This window comes from Hoplias malabaricus, chromosome 6 (genome assembly GCF_029633855.1).
Source record: "Hoplias malabaricus isolate fHopMal1 chromosome 6, fHopMal1.hap1, whole genome shotgun sequence".
In the NCBI taxonomy this organism is placed as follows: domain Eukaryota; kingdom Metazoa; phylum Chordata; class Actinopteri; order Characiformes; family Erythrinidae; genus Hoplias; species Hoplias malabaricus.
The window spans coordinates 41871187-41889722 of NC_089805.1; the positions used below are offsets into that span (position 1 = coordinate 41871187).

General features: G+C 46.4%; 1 protein-coding gene across 1 annotated transcript; it reads left to right on the top strand.

Annotated features, from left to right (window-relative positions):
* The first annotated feature begins 381 nt into the window (after positions 1-381).
* Positions 382-2994, top strand: LOC136700215 (golgin subfamily A member 6-like protein 24). Its single transcript, XM_066675497.1, has 4 exons — positions 382-537; positions 964-1043; positions 1278-1404; positions 1927-2994. Exons 1-4 carry the CDS (start codon positions 382-384, stop codon positions 2992-2994), a joined length of 1431 nt encoding a protein of 476 aa, XP_066531594.1.
* The last annotated feature ends 15542 nt before the right edge of the window (positions 2995-18536 follow it).

The window sequence follows — 18536 nt, forward strand, 5'->3', positions numbered from 1 at the left end:
TCTCTAACATGCAGGGGGTGGTTGCAAATATGTGAGATGAACCATTTTCATATTATATGTTGATTACACTAAATAAGGCAAGCAGAAGAAGTAACTACATTTAACTACTTTTCCTAGACCTTCAAACTTTAAAACACGTCAGTCTGACCCCCAACATAACAGGAGGGTTAAAAAAAGAGTTTATTCAAGTTGGTCCATTGGTTGTAATGTGTGAAGTATTTCCTATCATGAACATGCAGATGCGTCTCCCATTGGTGGAGACCTTACAAAACCTTTAAACATGTTGATTATATTAAACTTATGTTAATTTAACTGTAGCTTGAGAAGAGCAGGGTCAGCTTTACTCCAGGATTGTTTTCATTTCAGGTGGAGAAAAGAGAAATGGAGGAGCAGAGCAATGAGAGGATGGAGCAGCGTAGAAAGATGATGAGAGAGAGGATAGAGAAACGCTTCAGGGACAAGAAAGAGGAGACAGAGAGACTGATTGAGGCAGAGCAGAAACTGAGGATGGAGAAGGAGCAGCAGAGAAAGAAGGAGGTGAGAGAGAAGATAATACACTGAGGTTACAGATAATATATTTAGGGTAAAAATAATATATTGAGGCCAAAAAATTATTATGGTTACAAATAATATATTGAGGCCACAAGATGAAAAAAAAGATACTGTGGCCCAGCGATAGTATATTGTTGATATAAAACATGTGGCTCCAAAAAAGTATATAAAGATTCAGCACCATTGAGGTTTATATCTTTTCACAAGGGAGGAGATGATGAATGAATGAATGAAGCGTGTAAAACCAGCACATCAGTAGAAACAGTGCTGTAAATGGTGGGGGAAATGCCATGTTTAAGTTTGCTCCCTGTGGAGGACGTGTCCAGTTGTTCTCACTCAGAAAAGTCTGTAGAGGCAGTAGAGACATGTCCAGAATGAAGTGAAGGGTGAAGCTGTGTTGTCTTTCTGCAGACTGTCACAGAGCAGGCCAGTGCTGAGGAATCTTCAGCTTCAGTGATGGAGGAGCTCACAGGAGAGAGAGCGAGCGTTCAGTAAGGGTCAAGATAGACAGACAGACAGATAGAGAGACAGATAGATAGACAGACAGATGTAGTAGTGAGGTACAGTGCAGTTACATCACTACAGTCTGTATAATGAATATATCTGAGTAAATAGTTGTATAAAACACATACTATAGTAAGAAAGTACAGTGTCTATGAACCATGAAGTGACCTGATGAATGAACACATCTTTAAGGCTCTGTGTTTATCCTCCTCCTCCTTCAGGGAAAACGACAGCTCCATCGCCGCTCCTCTCCAACTCTCAGACCTGGACCGGAAGTTGCTTCCAAACCTGGATGAGGTGGACACCCGGGACCAGTCTGAAGAGATGACAAAGCTCCAGACTAAAGCCGTGAGTGAATGTCTTGTCCAGTGTACGCCACCACATTAGTGACACACTCCTGAGGCTAGAACTAGGCCCAGTCCCGTTTCTTATTTTCCCCACTCCCCCTTGTTTCTGAGTGTCCTCTTGCCCCCTGGAGCTGAGTTACAGGGCGCAGTGGATAAATCTCCCCCTATGAAACAGGATGACCCTTCAAGACCCTGGTACGTCATCAGAACACAAATTAAACAGAGCTGCGCTTCATTCCCAGGCGACTAGCGCCACTCTGTAGCAGCTCTGCACCAGTCTGCAGTGATATCAGAGGAGCTGCTGGACTTTAGTTATATTTAGGGCCTCGTTCTCCTTCAGAAGATTTCCAGAACTTCCACAATCACCGTCTCGCTGGAGATTCACAAGGCGACAACAAGAACTGAACCGCCCATCCCTAGGGGAAACAGAGGAAGGGCTGAGGTGTCGGGGCAATGGGTGAAAGATGTGAAGGGATTAAGAATTGTTTTTGTCATTGATGGTATTGTCATTGTTCTTTTTTAGGAGAAGAAGAAAGATAAGGCTCGGAAGAAGAAGGAGCTGAAGGAGCTGAAGAAGCAGCAAAAAAAGACAGTGAAAGAGGAGAGGAAACACCTGAAGCAGAAGAAAGAGAAATCTCAGAAGAAGAAGGAGCTAAAGGAGCTGAAGAAGCAGCAGAAAAAGACAGTGAAAGAGGAGAGGAAACACCTGAAGCAGAAGATGAAGGGGCTGAGGAAAGAGAAGCAAGAGCAGATGAAAGTGATGATGGAGGAGCGCAGGAAGGTGAATGAAGTGGTGACAGAAAGTCTGCTGCAGACGAAGAAAAAACTGAAGGAGGAGAAGGAGCAGCACATGAAAGAGATAATGGAGAAGCACCAGAAAGAGGAGATGGAAAGACAGATGCAGACGGAGCGGAGGCGGAATGAGGAGAGGGAGCGTCAGAAGCGAGCGATGAAGGAGCAGCTGAAGGATGATGAGAGAGAGAAGAAAGAAAGGCTGAAGAAGAGGAAGCAGAAAATGAAGGAGCTGGAGGAGCAGCAGAAAAAGGTGGACAAAGAGTGTAAGGAACGAGTGAAGGAAAAGGAGAAGGAGCTGAGGGAGAAGAGGAAGAGGATGGAAAGATTGAATGAACAGGGGGAGAGAGCTTTGATGCAGAGGCGTGAGGCGGAGAAGAGGCAGATTAAGGAGGACGAGGAGCGAGCGAGGAAGACCCGAGAGGCCTTCATTCAGAATCTGAGGGCTGAGGAGGAAAGGATCGAGAGACAGAAGCTGGAAAAGAAACAAAGGCTGGAGGAGGAGGAGAAAAGGCAGAAGGAGGAGAAAAAGCAGCAGAAGGAGGAGAAGAAGGAACTGAAAAAGAGGGTGAAGCTCCAGATAGAGAGGGATGAGGCACGGAGGAAAGAAAGTGAAGCTGAGGAGAAGATCATTAAGGAGATGGAGAAGGAGAAGAGGAGGAGGTTCAGAGAGGAGCAGCTCTGGATTTATAAGGAGACAGAACGGAGAAAACTGGAGGCAGAGAGCAGGGAGAAGAAGATACCAGTCTGGCTCCTGAAGCTGAGGCCTGGCACGTTCTTCTGGAACTTTAAGTTTTAATTTGCTCCTTTGTAAATAACCTGGACCCCTTGTTTGTTTGATTATTCCCCAAATAAAATTTCCCTCTCCTAGAAGCTTTGTGGAGCTCTTATTTTTATAAAGTTGCAGATCCACTGATGCCTGTACTTGGATCGGAGACCTCCTCCTAGGAAAGTTCTGTGGGTCCAGCAGTGGACGCTGTCCCTGTGGTCTGTGTGTATCCCAATGCCTGGGTGCAGTAACAGGGACACTGTACTGAATAAACACCACCACCCTTCAGATGAGACGTATAAACAAGGTCCTAACTCTTGTAGCGGAAATAGTTATGCACACTTTGCAGTGGCATAAGCACTACATAGCAGAGTCAATCATAATTAATTATTAATTCTGCTAATCTCCATGTTTGAGAGCCATTAAATAATATGTAGTGTCCTTACCTGTCTTAATTTTAGCTTAGACAAGAAGGCCATCTTTACATATTATACAGCAGAATTAGCTAGAATTAACTATTATTAATGAATTATGCTCATTAACCCGCCGTGGGTTCTTGACTCTAAAATTGAATCTGAACTACAAGTTATAATTCCATACAAGAAAGGTGCACACACAAACAAATAACCAAGGATTGCTTCTATCACACAACTGGTGTATTAATTGTAAAATAGAATAATGAATATTGATTATACAAACCGGATTTCAAAAAAGTTGGGACACTAAACAAATTGTGAATAAAAACTGAATGCAATAATGTGGAGATGGCAAATGTCAATATTTTATTCGTAATAGGACATAGATGACAGATCAAAAGTTGATGTAGCAAATGTAACATTTTAAAGAAAAAATATGTTGATTCAAAATTTCAGTGTCAACAAATCCCAAAAAATTTGGGACAAGTAGCAATAAGTGGCTGGAAAAAGGAAATTGAGCATATAACGAACAGCTGGAAGACCAATTAACACTAATTAGGTCAATTGACAACATGATTGGGTACAAAAAGAGCTTCTCAGAGTGTCAGTGTCTCTCTGAAGCCAAGATGGTAAGAGGATCACCAATTCCACCATTGTTGCGCAGAAAGATAGTGCAGCAATACCAGAATGGTGTTACCAGGGTAAAATAGCAGAGACTTTTAAGTTATCATCATCAACCGTGCATAACATCATCAAAAGATTCAGAGAATCTGGAACAATTGCTGTGCGTAAGGGTCAAGGCCGTAAAACTCTACTGGATGCTCGTGATCTCCGGGCCCTTAAATGTCACTGCACCTCAAACAGGAATGTCACTGTCAAGGAAATAACAGAATGGGCTCAGGAATACTTCCAGAAAGCATTGTCAATGAACACCATCCACCGTGCCAGCAACAAGATAATGCCAGACCACTTTCTGCAGCAATCACAACATCATGGCTATGTAGGAGAAGGATCCGGGTACTGAAATGGCCAGCCTGCAGTCCAGATCTTTCACCTATAGAGAACATTTGGTGTCAAAGGTGCGACAAAGAAGGCCCAAGACGACTGAACAGTTAGAGGCCTGTATTAGACATGAATGGGAGAGCATTCCTATTTCTAAACTTGAGAAACTGGTCTCCTCATGGCGCTCTCAGTGTTCTATTCTGAATAAAATATTAGATGTTGGCACCTCCACATCATTGCATTCAGTTTTTATTCACAGTTTGTTTAGTTTTTGGAATCCAGTTTGTACATTAATATAATGAAATGGATTTCCGCAATACTTGAAGGAACAGGGAGATTAATATATCAGGGAACTTCTCTATGATAATTATTACCCTAAGTTCTAAGAAAGGCTATTGTTCATCCCAGCAAACTTTCAGTACCAACCCATGACCCATGAGAGACAGTGATGGGTGTGATGTATGGTTCCAGAAGAGTTTATTTTTACCTTCGCTGCCAGCGATTCCTCCCTCTGTAATTGTTGTTTAACTTTAATGCATGAACATGATTTCGCTTCCTACACTTCGCTGGATTAATGAGTAACAAGGCCATTACAGCACACAGGGATTAGTTCTGCTTACTGTGTGACTGTCTCTCGGTCTGCCTGTCTGTCTTACTGTGTCAGTGTACATCCTACTCGTGTTATATTATGCACCGTGTCTGTCAGAGAGAAGCCTTGACATCTGTTTTAAAACACACTGTGTGAGAGTCTTGGGATGAATGGAGAAACAGAAACAGCTTTCACTTCTAAGTGATAAACAGGTGCTAAAGATTTGATAGAGGTCCTTAATTCCTGTAAACACATTTGTTACTGACAGTGCAGTATGTGTACAGTATGTCCCTTGACTGATAATCTGGAGGATACAACTGTACTCTATACTCTCCTGTACACAGAAATACATCAAAGACATGCAACTTTAAAAGAGAACAGCAGCTAGTGTTTGATGAATGTAAGTCCTATGCCAATATTTGTGTGTGTCTGTAAAGACATATCCATCCATCCATTATCTGTAACCGCTTATCCAATTTAGGGTCGCGGGGGGTCCAGAGCCTACCTGGAATCATTGGGCGCAAGGCGGGAATACACCCTGGAGGGGACGCCAGTCCTTCACAGGGCAACACAGACACACACACATTCACTCACACACTCACACCTACGGACACTTTCGAGTCGCCAATCCACCTGCAATGTGTGTTTTTGAACTGTGGGAGTAAACCGGAGAACCCGGAGGAAACCCACGCGGACACGGGGAGAACACACCAACTCCTCACAGACAGTCACCCGGAGCGGGAATCGAACCCACAACCTCCAGGCCCCTGGAGCTGTGTGACTGCGACACTACCTGCTGCGCCACCGTGCCGCCCCTGTAAAGACATAATTAGAGATAATTCTCTAATATTTATAAAACACCTCTGCTACAGAAACACATCTGTTTTAATGCAGCTACTGTGGGTTTGCTGAGTTCAACAAATGGGGAAAATCTGGCATGTGCCACAACAAGTGAGTGAGTGAGGAAGTGAGTGAGTGAATAATTGAGTGAGTGAGGCACTAAGTGAGGGAGTGAGGGAGTAATGTGATGGACTATTGCTCTGTCCAGGGTGTGTCCCCCCCTTGCACCCTGTATAATCATAATAAACTATGTAAGAGAGGTTCACCATCGAAACACAGGTGAAGTCACATTCACCCTGAAATTGACCACCAAGTGAATCCATTGGCTTTTTGACTAGGGGTCATAAATACAGTTCTATACAGTGGTTTGTATTGTCCTTCTTTACAGTGTCTGAAAGCTGAGCATTTTGGCAGAGTCCTGTTTTGAGGTCAGTGGTACATTTATTTGAGCTGAACCTACCCTTCTGCCTCAATGAAGCAGTCAAACGCTGAAAGAACTCAATGGAAAACTGGATTGTTTTTTTTGTTTTTTTGTTTTGCCAAAGGCCATTTCCTGTTCATCCTATTACTTACAGCAGAAAGCAGAGTAGTGCCATCTTACAACCTGTATACAGTCTGGGCTCTGAATATAGAAATCTGGCTGTCATTAGCCATTAATATCTGCCTCAGTTCACACACCTGACCTCGTTACAGCTTTTCCATACACAACATGGCATACTACTACTACTACTACTAATAACAATTATAATAACAACATCAAAAATATAATAATAATACACGTGATCATCATCTTTATTGATCTTTTAGGTGATTTACATACATTCATTCATTGTGTGTAACCCTTATCTAGTTCAGGGTTGCGGTGGGCTCAGAGCCTACCCTGGAATCATTGGGAGCAAGGCAGGAATACACCCTGGAGGGTGCGCCAGTCCTTCACAGAGCAACACACTCACACATTCACTCGCACTTTCGGACAATTTTGAGTCGTCAATCCACCTACCAACGTGTGTTTTTGGACTGTGGGAGGAAACTGGAGCACCCGGAGGAAACCCACACAGACACAGGGAAAACACACCACAGTCCTCGCAGACAGTGACCCGGAGGAAACCCACACAGACACAGGGAAAACACACCAAACTCCTCACAGACAGTCACCTGGAGGAAACACACAGACACAGGGAAAACACACCACACTCCTCACAGACAGTCACCCGGAGGAAACCCACGCAGACACAGAGGGAACACACCACACTCCTCACAGACAGTCACCCGAAGGAAACCCACGCAGACACAGAGGGAACACACCACACTCCTCACAGACAGTCACCCGGAGGAAACCCATGCAGACACAGGGAGAACACACCACACTCCTCACAGACAGTCACCTGGAGGAAACACACACAGACACAGGGAGAACACACCACACTCCTCACAGACAGTCACCCGGAGGAAACCCACGCAGACACAGAGAGAACACACCACACTCCTCACAGACAGTCACCCGGAGGAAACCCACGCAGACACAGGGAGAACACACCACACTCCTCACAGACAGTCACCCGGAGGAAACCCACGCAGACACAGGGAGAACACACCACACTCCTCACAGACAGTCACCCGGAGCGGGAATCGAACCCCCTGCACCACCGTTGCCGAAGTGGCTAAAAAAGGTCAATGAATGAATGAACTAATGAATGGGTGGATGAATTAATGAATTAACAAAACCCAAATCACATTCATAATGAAGCATAACAGCAGAACATAAGTGGTGTAAACTATTAACATTTTTATCACTTCTTGTCATTAGTAAGATGATTTTACCAACACCATACTAACAACCAGACTTGAAATTATGTTAAATATGCTAAAAAAAAGTGTTAAATATAGTTTTATTATGCAGTTAATTAGTTAATCATATGTTCAATTTTATGGCTTTTTTGCCATAATTTAATGACCGCACTGAAGATAATCATTCATAAGGATGCATTCATGATGACTGGGATTCTATGTTACAACTGAGTAGATCAAACTCCAGCGCAACCCCCATTAACACACCACCACCACGTCAGTGTCACCGCAGCACTGAGGATGATCCCCCATTCAAAACATACCTGCTGTGTGGGGGTCCCAGGCTTTGAGGAACGGGGTGTGCAAAGTATGCACAGGAACAGACAAACTACAATGTGTAACTGAAGAACTGCAGTGTGTTCCTGTACGGTCAGTGGAGCTGAGGAAATGGACAAGGACTGAAGAAGCAAGGACTGCTGTGTAATTAAAGACTTTATACAGCAGCAGATGTCTCTGTTATTAAAGCAGTCACAGTCTTCATAATTAAGCTGTTAAATAAATGATTAAAATACGGAGGCTTAATGGAATTAGTTGCCAGTGCATTTTAATACTGGTATCTGAGAAAAAAAGTCCTTCAAGATGAGTCTACCCATAAAGGTTGCTTTCAGTAAGGAGTTTTCTGATGTGTGGCGCCCTCCTCAGGCAAACAGCAGTCATTACAGATTCATCTAGCGTTTGGTGTGTCCATAAATAATGTATATCGTCGATGTCCAGTTAAAAAACATGTATCTCCCAAAAATAGTAACTTTAGAGGAGGAGGAAACTTTCAAGTAGATCCAAGTAATTTTTGGAGCATTTCTATTGGTCCATTCACAATGTGTGAAGGACAGCTGCTGTGTTTAAATGTAGCAAAATAAAAATGGACACAAATAGAGATACACGTTTTTAATTGGGCTGCGATTATACGTGTCTTAATAAAACATCTGTGACATGCTTTGGTCAAAATACCACAAGGATCAAACCCCACTGCAGCGTTCTCCCCGTGTCTAAACAGCAGCGTGATTGGAGAGACTCAGACGAGGGGCTGGGGGCAAACCCAGTCTCTGCGTAAAGTGCAGCACAGACTCGTTTTTATCCCATGTTTTCAGACTTAAAGGAACACTATGTAATATTTTTACCTTAAAATTACAGCTTCTAAATCACTGTGAATCGTCACTGACCCGTAACTGGAAGAACAGAGCCTCTGTTGTTGCTTCTCTAGGCACAGCACTAAAGGAACTTCACTATGTAAATTTTGGAGGAGGGCAGGAAACCACACTCCCTCTCACGTCCCTTCCCCACTGATTTCAGTACAGTGCTGTAAAAATACATTACATTAGGGGGAGCCCCAGGAAGGAAAAACCCAAATCTTACCTAGAGTACCTTTAAGCAGGCCGCAAGAAACAGACTGGGTGGTCTTCCGCAGTTCCACAGTGTGTGGTTCCGTGGGTTCCAGGGACACACAGTAATGTAGACATTGCACTGAACAAGAAGTATTTTTTCATATGTTCCTTTAAATAAGGTGAATGAAACTCACTGTCCTGGGAAAACTCCAAGCTACGCACTCGTCTGCTGCGCTGATGCCGAAATAGATGTAATGTAGATATGTCTTCGATATGACAGTTGTGAATTGACATTGATATTGATATCTCAGTAACATCAGAAGGGGATAAATAAGTTCAATACAGATATGAAAGCAGAAAGAAACTAGACCCGATGAATTGTCAGGGAAAGTGTCAGGAACGAGGGGTGGATTGAGGGAGGCGGACGCACTCGCTAAAACACAGGATATTTAATAAAGGAAAACAACAACAAAACAAAGAGACTTTAACAAAACGAAAACAAACAGGGAGCCAAGCAGGCTACACTAAATAAGGGGAGCTAAACAGGGCAAACGGGACTGACAGACTAAAGAGTAAACGAAGTAACGAGAGAGACACGAAACAACGACTAGGGAAACAAACACGGAGAAACTGGAGACAGACGGACAGACCAGGAAACACGACCGACTAGACATAGGATAAATGTGAAATGAGAAATGTACGAAAAACAGGACGTGACACAATAGGGCTTAAATACATACACAAACGAGACACACCTGGACAGATAACGAGGACGGGCTGACACATGACACGGACGAGGAGGCGGGACGAGGGCGGAGACAAGGATATAAACAAAACATAGCCATGTGCGAATAAAGCACATGGCGGGGACAACAGACTGACGGGACGAAGGCGTGACAGAAAGACTTCAGACCAGAGAGCACTATTTCGTCCAAAAATAGTGGAATAATTTAGTGCAGGGTTTTTGAAACATTTCTAGTTCTTCCTTTAAAAATATAGAGTAACAATTTATGATTCATCTTTTATGATCTCATCCCTTCCTCCATATATAAAGATCCATTAAGATTAAAGAGCCCAGTGAATGAAGTGAGGCTAAAAATGGCAGTAGCTTTGAAAAGTGTTTTGAAAAGGAGAGTCTCTGTAAGTGGCTCCATAAATCCTCTCTCTCTCTCTCTCTCTCTCTCTCTCTCTCTCTCTCTCTCTCTCTCTCTCTCTCCCTCTCTCTCCCTCTCTCTCTCTCACTCTCTCGCTCTCTCTCAAGGCTGAGGACTTTAATTAACCCGATCAAAAGCCTGAGTTCATACAGCACTGCCCTCCGAGTCTGGGGTCAGTGAGTGGATCATTTCTTCACACACCTGTCAGTACTGAGAGTCAGATTTTATGTGGAACTTGTGAAAAGGCAGAAGGAGCTGAAAGGATGAAATGGGAAGCATGTAATAGCAGGTGTAAAATGTGTGCACCTGGCAATGTGAAAGGCAGCCGTCCTGTGACCTGAGGCCCCGGCCTCAATTAGATCGGGTTTCTTTACGAGGGGATTTCTATACGTTTTTTGAATGTGTTTTTTTTTAAATTTCTTTTCAGAAGAAGCTGAGAAACTTGGAATTAAACTTTCTGGAACGTTGCAGGAACCAGGGAGGGACACTGAGGTGCCCCAGAGGAGCCAGGGAGGAACACTGAGACCCCAGAGGAGCCAGGGAGGGACACTGAGGTGCCCCAGAGGAGCCAGGGAAGAACACTGAGGTGCCGCAGAGGAGCCAGGGAAGAACACTGAGGTGCCGCAGAGGAGCCAGGGAGGGACACTGAGGTGCCCCAGAGGAGCCAGGGAGGGACACTGAGGTGCCCCAGAGGAGCCAGGGAGGAACACTGAGACCCCAGAGGAGCCAGGGAAGAACACTGAGGTGCCGCAGAGGAGCCAGGGAGGGACACTGAGGTGCCGCAGAGGAGCCAGGGAAGAACACTGAGGTGCCCCAGAGGAGCCAGGGAGGAACACTGAGACCCCAGAGGAGCCAGGGAAGAACACTGAGGTGCCCCAGAGGAGCCAGGGAGTAACACTGAGATGCCCCAGAAGAGCCAGGGAGGAACACTGAGGTGCCCCAGAGGAGCTAGGGAGTAACACTGAGATGCCCCAGAAGAGCCAGGGAAGAACACTGAGGTGCCGCAGAGGAGCCAGGGAGGGACACTGAGGTGCCCCAGAGGAGCCAGGGAAGAACACTGAGGTGCCGCAGAGGAGCCAGGGAAGAACACTGAGGTGCCCCAGAGGAGCCAGGGAGTAACACTGAGATGCCCCAGAAGAGCCAGGGAGGAACACTGAGGTGCCCCAGAGGAGCTAGGGAGTAACACTGAGATGCCCCAGAAGAGCCAGGGAAGAACACTGAGGTGCCGCAGAGGAGCCAGGGAGGGACACTGAGGTGCCCCAGAGGAGCCAGGGAAGAACACTGAGGTGCCGCAGAGGAGCCAGGGAAGAACACTGAGGTGCCGCAGAGGAGCCAGGGAGGGACACTGAGGTGCCCCAGAGGAGCCAGGGAGGGACACTGAGGTGCCCCAGAGGAGCCAGGGAGAAACACTGAGACCCCAGAGGAGCCAGGGAAGAACACTGAGGTGCCCCAGAGGAGCTAGGGAGTAACACTGAGATGCCCCAGAAGAGCCAGGGAGGAACACTGAGGTGCCCCAGAGGAGCCAGGGAGGAACACTGAGGTGCCCCAGAGGAGCCAGGGAGTAACACTGAGGTGCCCCAGAGGAGCCAGGGAGGAACACTGAGGTGCCCCAGAGGAGCCAGGGAGTAACATTGAGGTGCCCCAGAGGAGCCAGGGAAGAACACTGAGGTGCCCCAGAGGAGCCAGGGAGGAACACTGAGGTGCCCCAGAGGAGCCAGGGAGTAACATTGAGACCCCAGAGGAGCCAGGGAAGAACACTGAGGTGCCCCAGAGGAGCCAGGGAGTAACATTGAGACCCCAGAGAAGCCAGGGAAGAACACTGAGGTGCCCCAGAGGAGCCAGGGAAGAACACTGAGGTGCCCCAGAGGAGCCAGGGAGTAACATTGAGACCCCAGAGGAGCCAGGTAAGAACACTGAGGTGCCCCAGAGGAGCCAGGGAGTAACACTGAGGTGCCCCAGAGGAGCCAGGGAATAACACTGAGGTGCCCCAGAGGAGCCAGGAAGGAACACGGAGGTGCCCCAGAGTAGCCAGGGAGTAACACTGAGGTGCCCCAGAGGAGCCAGGGAAGAACACTGAGGTGCCCCAGAGGAGCCAGGGAGGAACACTGAGGTGCCCCAGAGGAGCCAGGGAGTAACATTGAGACCCCAGAGGAGCCAGGGAAGAACACTGAGGTGCCCCAGAGGAGCCAGGGAGTAACATTGAGACCCCAGAGAAGCCAGGGAAGAACACTGAGGTGCCCCAGAGGAGCCAGGGAAGAACACTGAGGTGCCCCAGAGGAGCCAGGGAGTAACATTGAGACCCCAGAGGAGCCAGGTAAGAACACTGAGGTGCCCCAGAGGAGCCAGGGAGTAACACTGAGGTGCCCCAGAGGAGCCAGGGAATAACACTGAGGTGCCCCAGAGGAGCCAGGAAGGAACACGGAGGTGCCCCAGAGGAGCCAGGGAGTAACAATGAGACCCCAGAGAAGCCAGGGAAGAACACTGAGGTGCCCCAGAGGAGCCAGGGAGTAACACTGAGATGCCCCAGAGGAGCCAGGGAGTAACATTGAGGTGCCCCAGAGGAGTCAGGGAGTAACACTGGGGTGCCCCAGAGGAGTCAGGGAGTAACACTGAGATGCCCCAGAGGATCCAGAGAGGAACACTGAGGTGCCCCAGAAGAGCCAGGGAGGAACACTGAGGTGCCCCAGAGGAGCTAGGAAGGAACACTGAGGTGCCCCAGAGGAGCCAGGGAGGAACACTGAGGTGCCCCAGAGGAGCTAGGAAGGAACACTGAGGTGCCCCAGAGGAGCCAGGGAGTAACATTGAGACCCCAGAGAAGCCAGGGAAGAACACTGAGGTGCCCCAGAGGAGCCAGGGAGTAACATTGAGACCCCAGAGAAGCCAGGGAAGAACACTGAGGTGCCCCAGAGGAGCCAGGGAAGAACACTGAGGTGCCCCAGAGGAGCCAGGGAGTAACATTGAGACCCCAGAGGAGCCAGGTAAGAACACTGAGGTGCCCCAGAGGAGCCAGGGAGTAACACTGAGGTGCCCCAGAGGAGCCAGGGAATAACACTGAGGTGCCCCAGAGGAGCCAGGAAGGAACACGGAGGTGCCCCAGAGGAGCCAGGGAGTAACATTGAGACCCCAGAGAAGCCAGGGAAGAACACTGAGGTGCCCCAGAGGAGCCAGGGAGTAACACTGAGATGCCCCAGAGGAGCCAGGGAGTAACATTGAGGTGCCCCGGAGGAGTCAGGGAGTAACACTGGGGTGCCCCAGAGGAGTCAGGGAGTAACACTGAGATGCCCCAGAGGATCCAGAGAGGAACACTGAGGTGCCCCAGAAGAGCCAGGGAGGAACACTGAGGTGCCCCAGAGGAGCTAGGAAGGAACACTGAGGTGCCCCAGAGGAGCCAGGGAGGAACACTGAGGTGCCCCAGAGGAGCTAGGAAGGAACACTGAGGTGCCCCAGAGGAGCCAGGGAGTAACACTGAGGTGCCCCAAAGGAGCTAGAAAGGAACACTGAGGTGTCCAGAAGAGACTGGGAGGACCACTGAGGTTCCCCATATGAGTCAGGGAGTAACACTGAGGTGCCCAAGAGGAGCCAGGGAGGAACACTGCAGGGAAATGAGAGGCCACATGGGGGCACTCTATTATAATACAGCAAGAAATATGTTGAGGGCTCTGTCACTTCTGACCAGACCACACCTGGATGTAAACCTGTCCAGCCCAAACCAGCACTCTTTATTTTACAAAGTATATTCTATAAAAGCTTGCTGCAGTAGTTATAGTGGTGGCTTGGGGGGTGTGGGAATGCAAATAAATAAATAAATTCATTATCTGTAACCCTTATCCAGTTCAGGGTCACGGTGTGATTCCAGAGCCTACTTAGAATCATTGGGTGCAAGGCGGGAACACACCCTGGAGGGGGCTGCAGTCCTTCACAGGGCAACACACACACTCACACATTCATTCACACCTACGGACACTTTTGAGTCACCAATCCACCCACCAACGTGTGTTTTTGGACTGTGGGAGGAAACTGGAGCACCCGGAGGAAACCCACCCGGACACAGGGAGAACACACCACACTCCTCACAGACAGTCACCCGGAGGAAACCCACCCGGACACGGGGAGAACACACCACACTCCTCACAGACAGTCACCCGGAGGAAACCCACCCGGACACGGGGAGAACACACCACACTCCTCACAGACAGTCACCCGGAGGAAACCCACCCGGACACGGGGAGAACACACCACACTCCTCACAGATAGTCACCCGGAGAAAACCCACCCGGACACGGGGAGAACACACCACACTCCTCACAGACAGTCACCAGGAGGAAACCAACACAGACACAGGGAGAACACACCACACTCCTCACAGACAGTCACCAGCAGCGGGACTCGAACCCACACCCTTCAGGTCCCTGGAGCTGTGTGCCTGCGACACTAACCTGCTGCACCACCGTGCCGCTCAAATAAATAAATGAATAAAATAAAATAAAATAAAATAAATAAATAAAATAACTCTCCTATTATTTTTTTAACTTCAGTGTCAAGATTAGTGTCAGATGAGAACTGTGGACCAATGGATGAGGAGGGGATGTCCCCACTGTTCTTCTGACCAGAAAAGGGAAGACGCTCTTATCATCATCATATGCTACTTTTAATATATTGGTAACCAGCTCAAAATATAAAATAAAAGTCCCTGAAATATTGGATGGCTTTACCTGTTTTCTTCACACATACCCTGTAGTAGTTCAATTACATGTTTTAGTTGATGGGGTGGGGCAGAAATTCTGAAACAAATCTGGTAACAGGGGACCGCTGGTGAACGTCTCTGCCTTAAGGGGTTCCTTCCTGGTGAATGGTGCTCTATAGAGTGGCTCTCTGCTGTATTTGGGAAGAGGATTAGATTTGTCTGTGTAAAAGTGTTTCAGCTGCTTCATTTATTCGATAATGACTCCAGTAATAATCAGCTTGATTTAACGAAACAAATGATGCTCCTAATGACAATCAGAAAGGTTTGTGTTTATATTTCACATCACATGCTGCTGAGATAATAATCACAACACAGCCAACATTTACTGAAAACAATTAAAATCATTTTTAATCAAAAGAATCAATAACACTACACATATAGGTAAAGCCCTAGCACTGATACATCTCACTGAACAGTCCCTTCCTCTCCTGAACCTCTTCCTTTCAGACCCAGCACTGATTTCTGTTCAGTGAACGCACATATACCTGAGGATTTGATTTCTGAAAGGGAACAGGATTTTGAAGAGCAGCTGAAATGAATGCAGCACCTCATTCTTATTGAAGCAAGGTTATGCTCATGAGAAAGTGTGTTTGAAAAGGACTCCGTTTCTGTATAAGCCTGTATTCACAGAGTCAATCTCAGTCTGTTGATTCTCTGTATGTCTGAGGACATAGAGACGACTAAGAAAAGGATTAAGGGCAGTCAGGTGTGTATTAGACGCACTCGTTTCAGACTTCTCTATACTGTTGTCCAGATATTACTGAGGTAGTGGACAATCACAACAGTGTGTGTGTGTGTGTGTGTGTGTGTGTGTGTGTTCCGCAGACACAGCAGGGGGGCTGCTTACTTTGGAGTGATCCATCACCCTGAATACCTGGAGAAGAGCTCAGGAGTCAATAACTGGCCACAGATGCAGGACTAGAGGATCAATAACACAACTGCATTGACCCTGAGTTACTGCATGTCCAGCCACAACCACTAGATGTCACTAAGTAACTAGAACATTGTCTATTTTAGAGCAAGCACAACAAGGTTTTTTTTTCCCCCAAAATTATTTGGGAGATTAATGACATTGTGTCTCTGCAGGGCTTCAGTTAATACAGCTTTTAGGAAACACAATAAATCCCATTCATATTAATATGTCTTAAAATTTCATAGGTCTTGTCAGACTGGGACCACCAGCCCACTACAGAAACGTTTACATAGAAAATCCTATCCATAGATTTGTTTTGAAGACACTTTTGGATATGACACTTATAAAAGGCTATTTAGAAAATATATGTGTTATGATTCCTGTGGATATTTAGTACTTGCTTCTTCAAAAGCTAGAACATTTTATTTTGTTGCTTTCCAATTAAAAGCATGTATCTCCATTTTTGTGGAATATTAGATAGACAGACAGACAGACAGACAGACAGATAGACAGATAGATAGATACTTTATTGATCCCCAGGGGAAATTCAAGATGTAGTTTACTACATCATTTGAACACAGCAGCTGTCCTTCACCCTGTGTTAAATGATGTCATGATCAATGGACCAATAGAAATACTTGGAATTACTTGGAAATAAATCTTTTTACATCTACCTCAGCTGAAAGTTAAGTTTTTTCTTCTCCTGTAAAGTGGCTCCTCATCATTTAAAGGAACAGGAGCCAAAACTGCCCATTCTGAAACTGGCTGTTTAGACAGGGGGAGAACACTGCTGTGGGTTTTGATCCTTGTGGTGTTTTGACCAAAACAGGTCACAGATATTTCATTACAAGAACACGAAGTATGATTCGGTATTTTTGTTCCAGGGCTCCACCCACTTGTGGAAAAGGGTGAGAATATTTACACGTTAAGCATGATGTCATACTCCACAGAGGGCTTGAGAGAAACAGGAAGTGGGATTGGGTTAAACAAACATAAGCTCTGATTCTAGGCAGTTGGCTGTAAGAAGCAAGCGCTCTGATGTCGATCACATTGGGCCGCACTGTTATAGGACATGTTTACTGGAGGAAAAGCAGCGGTCACTCTTTAGCCTCAAAAGAATCATTTGTGACTTCACAGTTAGCAAACAAAAGACAGACAGGACGAATCAATGTCAGACACACTTCTGTATTCACACAGCATATTTCAGAGACAAAGACCTGGCTAATCTATCACAGACTGAAACATGCCAGGTATATTCTCCTACGTTCCTCATCTCTAGGGCAGAGGCCTGTCTTCCTTGCTTAAGCAGCTAACCTTAAGCTTAGCTCAGTCTAAACCTGAATGTTCACTGATGTTGGGTGATTAGTTCTGGATCACAAACACCACTTAAACTCATCCCAAAGGCCAGGGATATAGTTAACATCACTCCAGAGAAAAGTGTTCCTCCACTCCCCAGCTCAATGCTAAGGGACGTTGTCCTCATCTAGGCTACATTTGAGCATAGTGAGCCTAGGCTCATGTGCCGCTGCTTCAGAGTCTCTTTCTGTTGGTTGATGCTTCTCCAAAGTTAGTCTACAAACTTGTGGAGTGGATGTGTGAGTGAGTACGAATGACTGAATGCATGAGTGTATGAATGAGAGAATACTGCGAGCGAATGAATGTGTGAAAGGATCACTGAATGTGTGTGTGTGTGTGTGAGTGTCTGCAAAAGCCTGAATGCATGAGTGAGAGTGAGGGCATGTTTGTGAATGAATGTGTGAGTGAGTGAAAGAGAGAATACCATGAGTGAATGTGAGTGAACGAGTGTGTGAAAGGGTGAGGGTATGAGTGGGTTTTTATGAGGGAATTTGTATGTTGGTGAATAAATGTGTGAATGAGTGACTGACTGAATATGTGAGTGTTTAAATGCAAGAATGAGTGAGTGTATATTATATGTATTTGGGAATGAATGTGAGAAAGTGCCTATGTCAGTGTGTGTGTGTGTGTGTGTGTGTGTGTGTGTGTGTGTGTGTGTGTGTGTGTGTGAAAGGGGGATTGTATTAGTATGTGCGTGAATGTATGAGTGAGTGAATATGTCACTGTATGTGTGTGTGGGTGTGTGTGTGAAAGGGGGAATAAATGAGTGCATGCATGGTTGAGTGATGTGTGAATGAAAGTGTGAGTGAATGAATCAGTAAATGTGTGTGTGTGAGTGAGTGTGTGAAAGGGGGATTGTATTAGTGAGTGAGTGAATGGATGAGTGAGTGAATATGTCAGTGCATGTGTGTGTGAAAGGGTGAATAAATTAGTGCATGCATGGGTGAGTGAGGTGTCAATGAAAGTGTGAGTGAATGAATCAGTGAATGTGTGTGTGTGAGAGTGAGAGTGTGAAGGAGGGATTGTATTAGTGAGTGAGTGAATGTATAAGTGAGTGAATTATCAGCCAGTTTCACAGGTGCCTCACATGTGAATACTCCCTGTATTATCATGTGTCTCAGGATGGACTCTTTTCTTTTATATTTGAGCCTGTTAGTCACCTCACCCCCACAAAGGTCACTCCCTAGAAAGAGTCGCTCAGCCTCAGTTCACACTGCATATGAAGGGTGACTCAGGTCGTTTTTTGGTTCCTGAAGTGCTCTTACGAAGGAATCAAAGCTTCACTCACTGAAACCTCTGGGCTATATGCCATTAAACCATCAGTCCTTAGTCAGCACATTTCACAGGTCAGGTCCTCCATTAGCCTCTGATTCTGTGTGAGTCTGACA